Source organism: Magnolia sinica, chromosome 8, assembly GCF_029962835.1.
Source record: "Magnolia sinica isolate HGM2019 chromosome 8, MsV1, whole genome shotgun sequence".
Lineage (NCBI taxonomy): Eukaryota > Viridiplantae > Streptophyta > Magnoliopsida > Magnoliales > Magnoliaceae > Magnolia > Magnolia sinica.
Window position 1 is genome coordinate 68,518,998 of NC_080580.1, and position 8,823 is coordinate 68,527,820.

At 39.2% G+C, this 8,823-nt stretch overlaps 2 protein-coding genes across 2 annotated transcripts; both read right to left on the minus strand.

The window, feature by feature from the left end:
* Positions 1-4,168: 4,168 nt before the first annotated feature.
* Positions 4,169-5,032, minus strand: LOC131254298 (uncharacterized). Its single transcript, XM_058255290.1, has one exon. It carries the CDS (start codon positions 5,030-5,032, stop codon positions 4,169-4,171), a length of 864 nt encoding a protein of 287 aa, XP_058111273.1.
* A 15-nt stretch (positions 5,033-5,047) lies between these two features.
* On the minus strand, positions 5,048-6,391 carry LOC131254299 (uncharacterized). The gene has a single exon (XM_058255291.1). It carries the CDS (start codon positions 6,389-6,391, stop codon positions 5,048-5,050), a length of 1,344 nt encoding a protein of 447 aa, XP_058111274.1.
* Between the last annotated feature and the right edge of the window lie 2,432 nt (positions 6,392-8,823).

Consider the following 8,823-nt stretch of genomic DNA (forward strand, 5'->3'; position numbering starts at 1 on the left):
CCATATAAGAATCACATGTAGTTGCCTTTTTATGTTTTGTCCTGGAACACTACTGATGTTATGCTGTTTCATGTGTCATATATTTTGGCAGGGAGATGTTGTAGAGTCTGCATTGCTATACACGCATGTTTTTTGCTAATTAATTTCATTGCCCTTCCTATGTCACAGAATCTTATTGTGATGGTTCTTGTGAATTTTATGCAGTTGTTTTCTATTAATTTTTTTTTATTAGATGTGTGTGTGTATGCGTGCATGGCATTGTGTTGTGATGATTCTTGCGGATTTTATCTAGCTGCTTTCTGAAAAAAGAAAAAGATATGCTCGTTCACATGCACATGTGCAGATACTTTTTAGATATTTTGTTTCCTTTTTGCATTCTACATTTATAGATGAATACATGTAAATGTGCAATGGGTTGATTGTTTTGAACTTGACACATTGACAGATTTATTAACTTACAACTATACCCTACACAATTATTCAATTGATAATACCATGATTAGTACTACTTTTCTTGGTGCATATTCACAAAAAGTGGATGATTGATGATTTTCTTTTTTATTTATTTATAAAAATTTTAAACTTTTTTCCAATTTGTTATAAAGAAAATTGGAGTAAAAAATCTTATGATTAGACTGATTATAATTTGCAATATGATAACAACAATAACAATTATGACAACATTGGGAACAATGGTTTCCATGAATTAAATCAGCTGGATTCGACCATAAGCCATTAGCTATTGTGTTTATTTCTTGTCCTAATAAGTTGCAGTCTCCTTTGATAGGCAATAGCCTACATACTTTTGAAATATTCTGACACAACAATGTTACCTAAATTGCCAACACCACTACATTTTCCAGTTTGAATTGCCCCTGATTATGGACCATTTACAATTACGCATCAACTATTTTGTCTCTCCATTATCGCTTACTTTCATTTATTTTACAAATGTATTGTTTCTCATTCGTCTTTCCATTATCTTTCTATCTGGCCTTTAATTATCTATCTTGGGATCTTCCATTGTAGAAATTTTCTTCTAAAAAGTTGTATGTACATTTCAGATCTGTTGCAATTAGTTGATTTCAATCCTTGTTGCTTCATCTATCTTGGGATCTTCCCTTGTGGAATTTTCAACATGCATGCGCGGAATTTTCTCATATATATGCAGCCCCTCTCAGCAATTTTGGGTTGGCTTTTATATAAAAGTTGTGCTGCCATGTTTGGATATAAATTTGTTGCTCAAATTTACTAAAACTTTTCCTTTGTGGCTATCATGAATGTTTTGATGGGTGGCTTCCAGTGTTACTATGACACTTCCAAGGCAACATATGAGCTCATTCAAAAGATACTACTTACAGGACTGGAGCTTGGAGCAGTTGATGTGTTTCTTGATTTCATTTACTACTCAGGTGGTCCTCTACCTGACAAACTGCTCACCCAAGTTAAGGTTAGGCATCACCCCACATGATGTCAAATTCTATTTCTTTTAGCCTTTCGGTTCCTCCAATTCACGAAGCTGGTTCTGCATTTCTATTTATTTTTTTCTTCTTTCTTTGAAGTCAAGGTTTATGTGTTATTTTGTTGATATAATTTAGAAAATTTTCTGCATCAGTATGCAATCATTCTTCAAAGAATTTTCTTTTATAAGATGTTATCAATTATTCTTTATCTTTATTCAATTTCCTTAGTGCTATTCAATTTTTGCTCATGCCTCATCTTGAAATAAGGTTTTTCTAATGGAGTTATTTTGTTATAACCAGGGAATTCATGTTTCAGAGGACTTTGTTGCCGAGCAATTGAGGTCCATGATTGCTGATATGTAGGTTGATGTGGTAAGTGACAAGTACTCAAAAGCAAGTTATGATAATGATGGTGGAAAAGGATTCATGTAGCTGACCCCAATTAGTTGGGATAAGGCTTAAATGATGATAATTATGGTCTTCCTTATTTTGCTTTAGGTCACTCAGGTTGGCAGCTGGTATACAGGAAGTCAAAGTTGAAATGGTAAATGGTTTCCTTTATTTGCTCCATTTTTATACATGCAAATTGATTTTCACATTGTCCATTTGATATGATTGTGTGCTAGAAAATGATGCCCATCCCAAGCATTACAACAAATATGATGTTGAACTGTGGTGCTAATTATTTCTATTGTTAGTTATTATGTTGGAGGTAACTTCGATTTTTTTCAGCTAGCGATATTGAGGGATTCATTGAGCTAATTGGATTGTATACAGGAACTAGGGTCCATTCAGCTACAAGTCTACTTATACTTCTAAGATGTGAAACTATAGATGAGCCTGAGTCTCTTCTTTGTTTCTTATCTTTGTTGATTTGTCCTAGGTTCCATTGTCTTTCATAAGATTGATAAATTATTAGATATGGTGGCAAGGCAGCTCAATTGAGTAGTTTCCTTGTAACCTTCAAATCTCTCTGAGTGATGGGTGCTAGGTTTCAATCCCACCTGACCACAACTCCTTTGTCATTGTTGGTGATTCCTTGCAGGTATAAATCTGCATAATGATGCTTCTTCTTTTTCTTCTTCTTTCTATTTAATTCTAAGTCTCTCTATTTTGAAGAATGGGCTTAATATGGTGGACCCAATTAAGAATGGGAGAGCAGCAATATTGCAAAAGTTGTGGTAAAGTACAGTTGCATCTCTGCAAGGAGGCTAGGTTGCTTGGAGTTGTTTGAATCATGGGATGAGGCATCAACCTTCACGTTGCTTACCATGTAATCATTGTTGATGGTTCGTGGAACCCTACTTATGATCTTCAGGCTCAGGTTTGGAGGTATGACACAATCAAGATATTTATTTTCTAAAAAAAAATTAATGCTTAATCTTTTGGAATGCAGTTTTCTCGTTGTTGTTCTTTGTTTCTAAAATGTATTGCTTTCTTGCAGGTATGGGCAAACAAAACCAGTTTATGCATATCGTTTGATGGCACAGGGAACTATGGAAAAAATATATAAACGGCAGGTATAGACAAAACATGACTACTAATAAATGATATGTATGAGGCTTTACTTACCATCACATTGTGAAACTCTAGATCTCATTTTATTTTCAAATCTGTCTTCTACAATCAAAGTTTGAAAGAAAATGTTTTTTTTTTTTTTTTTTCTTGTGATTTTTGTTACTGCAACAGGTGACAAAAGAGGGACTTGCTGTAAAGGGTGGTTGATAGGCAACAAATACATCGGACCATTTTTAAGTAAGGAGGTCCTGCATCTCTTGGATTTGTATTTTAATTGATGGGACATAATTATGATGATCATTTGTTAAGTTTTCAGGGAAAATGATATTCTTTACATCATCTTATTTCATCAGTGGCTGACCTAATTTTGGCTATTTGCTATATATTTAGATCAGTTTCTATTTCAGGCCTTTTGAGCATCCAAACACATTGATATTTAGTCCAGTTTCATATTCAGCCGAATCTTGTGAATGTTAAACAATCTTGTGAATTATTTTTTGAATGACTATCAGGTGTAAGATTTTAAAAAATAAAATATAAAAAAAAATCGGATATTTATTTGGTTAATCAGAGATATTTTAGCGACGGACCAAATCCGTCGTTAATTTCTGAACGTTGAATAAAACGACGAATTTGAGGTCCGTCGCTCTACCATATTAGCGACGGACTTTATCCGTCGCTAATATTTTAATGACGACGTATTTTTCGACTTCTAGCGACGTATTTTATTTTTTGCGACGGATCTTATCCGTCGCTACTATGTGACGGACCTCATCCGTCGTAGATTAAATGACGGATTTTATCCGTCGAAAATAAAAAAGACCTAGTAAACAGCGACAGACTAAGCGACGGATGAAATCCATCGTTTATTTGGTTTTACGACGGATTTGGTCCGTCGTAAATTCACAATTTTGGCGTAGTGCCACCAACCACTCTGGCCAAGTTCATGGCCCGGGCAGAGAAATACGCCAATGTTGAGGAGACCCGGATTCTGCGAGAAACAGCTTAGAATAGAAACACTTCAACAAATCAGTCGAAGAAAAAGGAGGCTGACTCGGCCAGCCATGAATAATGATATACGTTTTATCTCTCTGATCCCTACTCGATAGGTAGACGCAGTTCACTTGAAGTAGCGCTAGACATATTGTCATTGGAAATTGCAGAAGGGAGGCGTGATGTGTTCTTCTTCAGTTTGCTGGTATGCCAGTCGTCGACATGGGCACATTGATCAATACCCAGATCTTGAACCCCTTGGTGTCCAAGAGTTTCCAATATGTTTTCAGCTTCGCCAAGAAAAGAAGCTGCTTTCCCAATGCTATCTTCCTTTGCTTCGATGGCACTGGAAGAGCATTCGATGGATATCGCATGCGTAAGTTGGTAAGACGGGCTCCCAATATATTAGAAATCGTTACACACAACCATTCGAACAGCTCTTCCGCTGACCCAAATTTGTTTTCATAGTCATCCAGAATGGTTTGACAAATTCTATACAGAGAATTGGCCGCCAATGCTTTGGCCGTCCACTTAAGAGTCTTCTTGTTTCCACACATAGGCGCCATGGTCTTCTCAAAGTCTAAAACACAATCCTTTCCAATCTCTGCAAGGCGTCCGATTATTTTCTTGGGATCCTTCTCTTCAGGGATCAATGTGGAAAGATCCACATCAAGCCATTTATGGTTAAGATCAACACCTTGCCAGATGATATGCGCTGCTTCCTTAATGTTTACCAGCCCTTTCAAATCCAGCTTCTTCTCTATGAATCTCATGCAACGGAGGCCTTCATGTACCCCATGTAGCAATGGTTCGATCAGTTCTCGGTCCGTGCGAGGAATTGCAATGGCTATACTCACCAGGGTTACCAAAGTCAGAGCCCAGAGGTTAGGAGGACTTTCCTCTGAACCTACCGGGCGAAATACGTCGCTGTCAAAATCGCAAATTCCCTTGAAGCCTTCTGAAATTGTTGATTTGCTTAAAAGATCCATAAGATGTTTTAATTGGTTCTTTCTACCTTTACGGATCCATTTCTCTGTGTCGATGCAGCCTTGTTTCATGATCAAATGAACCAATTATTCCTCACCCTCAAGATGTAATACGAAATCATTCAGGCATGTCTCTGTATTTGAAGAAGAACCTGTTTCCTCATTCGAAGCACTCCCAGAGGACTTGAACTGCCCTCGTACTAGGATTGAGAGGAAGCAGGACACATGCATTTTGAGCCCAGTCATGGCCAGCATAGAAGTTAGTCGAACAGATTTGCTGAATAAGACTATTGCAGTTTGCATTTTTAGACAGACATCCAGTATTAGATTTCTAAAGCCATAGACGAACCTTCGACAGCTCCTGCTCTTGATGTGGAAATGTAAAGGGCTATCTTTCCATTCCACCAATTTCTGAATCCAGTACCTCTCCACCTTAAACTTGCCTTTGAATTCACTCCATGTTTTTATCTGAAAGCCCCTTGAATTGACGGCGGCAAACCATCTACAAGCAGGGGCTATAGTTCCTACCCATACTGCAATTACTTGAGAAAATAAGACAAGCCTAGTCGACCACTGGTAATCTGATGGGGATTGAATAGCAATGACTCCAGGAGGGCTTGTTGAAGGATATATGAGACGTTGACACAAGAGTACTGTTGAAGGATGATATAGTGATGCGATGAATGCCTCCGTCAGAACGATAGCACCCAAGAGACAGAAAGCTCCCGAAGCGGTGCCAATCAAGGAGCGACTGAGAACATACTGAGGACTAGAGCTATGGGCCATCATCCAATATTTCCTCACATCATTTTTCAATTTCGTAACGGTGGATGTCTCAACTTGAACATCTGGCCCATCTGAAGCTTGATGGTGTTTCAACTCGCACTGTTGTTTTAGCAACTGACTCGTGGTTGAAACCGTTAAAGCAGAGGAACAAAGAATCAGAAGCATGATTAGCAAGAAAAATAGGATTATCTTATGTTCCAGACGAAAGGCATAAATGACGCCGGTAACCATTTCAATGCAGACATTGACAATTATCGTGATGACTAGAATTCCCAACGGGACAACGTTCAAGATCACCTGGGAGTCTTCCATGGTTCCTAAAGATGGCATGAAGTTAGCCATTGCGGTGCAAATCAGGACGGTCCCACTGAGCTTGGTGAGCTGATCTCGAGCCTCGGGCATTGAAGTGGTAAGATCGACAGGCAGTTTCGTTGCGATTGCTAGAAGGGTCAAGGAAGTGGGGTTGAGCGAGAAGAATCTGCATGGAAACCAGAGCTTTCGAAGGCGGAGCCCGTTACTGATATCGACGGCCACGGCAAGTGAGCAAACTAGAGAAGCTGCTGTTATATATACACCGATCCATGGCATCGGATTGCCGAAATGTCTGCTGTCGATTCCACATTCTATAGTCTGAATCTCCTCCATCTTCTTGTCTAGTAATCTATCATTTGATTTCCTTGGTTTACTGTTAAAAACACTTAATTTGTAGTCTTTAGCGTCAACTGTGTGGACGCCGCCAATTCCACCCTTCCCCTATCAGGACCGAGTCCTGGAAGGGACTCTGTGGGGCTAACCTTGATGCATGTGTTTTATCCACGCTGTCTATCCATTTTAAAAGATCATCATTAAGCTATTAGATAAAAAGGAGCCAGATCCAAGGCTCAAGGAGGCCACACCACAGGAAGCAGTGGTGATTATGAGGCCACCAATGAAACTATACTAGGGCCCACCGTGATATTTATTTTCCATCCAAGCCTCAATAAAACTATACTAGGGCCCACCGTGCTATATATTTTCCATCCAACATGTTCATAAGTTCACATAGACCTGGATGAAGGGAAAACACAAATATCATCTTGATCAAAAACTTCTGTGGTCCCAAGTAGTTTTCAATAGTAAGCGTTTACTCCCTACTGTTTCCTGTGGTGTGGCCCAATTGAGCTTGGATCTGCATCATTTTGGGTTTCATGCATTAAAACTATATGTTAAAATGGATGGACGGCGTGGATAAAATACATACATCACAGTGGGCCCCACAGAGCCCCTGCCACGACAATCCACGTCCTAGCTGGATGGCTAAAGAGATCAGTGGTCTAACCTCCACGGTCAAGATCATTCGATGAGTGGGAAATTTGGGCTGTAATCCATCTACAATGAATGACTTACAACCGTCCAGATTGGCTGTAGACTAATGTCTTGTTGTAGGGAACTCACAATGTACACTAACGTCTTGTTGCGAGGAGCTTCCACTGGAGACTGACGTCTTGTCAACTAAGGGTCTGTTTTTTTTCCACACGCATTCATGTTGACTTGACTTTCCTTCACCGACTGATCATCTCATCCGTTAGAACTTCTAGATGAACGGGCTGGATGGGCCAGATTCTCCGCTGGCACCATGCAACGAAAGCCTAATGCATGGTTCAATGCACCTCCGCATGATCTAACAGTCAAGGCGGTGTATCCAGATCGTCCATCTTGTGGGTCCTATGTTGATGGGCCATGTTAAAGGATGATCCTCTCCTCGCAGACTGATGGCTCTAATCATCCGCTCAATGTGCCCTACTAAATTGACAGTCTGGATTCACTGCCTTATCTGCTACGTCTCAGGGCGAGGAAAACTCCTTGCTAATACAGTGGACCGCGTGATTAGAGTTGGAACATTTCCACGAATTTTAAACGCGGAGCTAGTTAAGTGGATTGACCGACCAGGGACGCGGATTGGGTGGGCCACCACAAAACAGGAAGGACGGTTGAAATCCGCCATTTAAGTACTGCCCTAGACGAAAATGACTAGCGGCACTGTTTTAATTATCCCTCATATCCCGAGGATAAGAACAAACTCTTCGCGGGCTATGTTCATCAAACCCAGCTAGCTGCTCGTATACATGCAAATAGAGGTGTCAGTGAGCTGGGCTCAGGCCTGAAAAATCAGACCGAAACAATTCAAAACCCGTACATGTGTTTATACTCATCGTTTCCTATTTGTGGTCTGCATGAGCACGGGATCTGTCTCATGTCTTAAAATGAGCTGGCAAAAGGGATAAACAAAGTGGATATAACACATACAGGCAATAAACCCCACGGAGCTTACAGCTGCAGGAATCTCTTGCAAGTTCAATCCATACAAGTAAAGTAAGAATGTGGCTGCAAGTAAATAGAAACATAAATGGAAGATAAGACCATTAATGGTGGACGACTTGAAAACAAAAAGAGAAAGTGAGCTTGTCACATAGGAGCTAATAAAATCCAACCCATCTTGGAGGTGGCTAAAACTCAAGCAATTACTTTATAACTATAAGCGTGCAGATTTTCAAATTTTCAAACATTTCACTAATCTAATTAAAAAGTCATTTTAATATTACATGATCATAATAGAGCCTCACATTGCCTTTGTCGAATGGGCTCATGTGCAAGCCACACATGGATGCAAAGAGAGAAGGAGACAAGGATGAGAGGGTAAAATCCGACATGTCCTTAAGGCAATTAAAATCCAACCTATTCGTTTACAAACACTTACATTCTTTTGTTCTTTTTCTTTTTCTTACCTTCGAGATAATATATTAGTAAAGGAAAAAAGAAGTAAAAAACCATCATATGGCGGAACAACTCAAACCGGAGAATTGCACAACTAGCTGTAACTAGAAGAATACAACGAGGACAGGCTATAATTGAGCAAAACAGTGGGAATTGTTATTTGGAAATTTAATAAATTGCATGGACATTCATAATAAACTAATAACTTTGAATACAATAATAACTAATAAACAAAGTAATTGAAAAGGAGTGAATTATAGATAACAGTAATAACAGAAGCAGGAGAACTATGACACGTTACTTACACTACTGGAAATTGCACT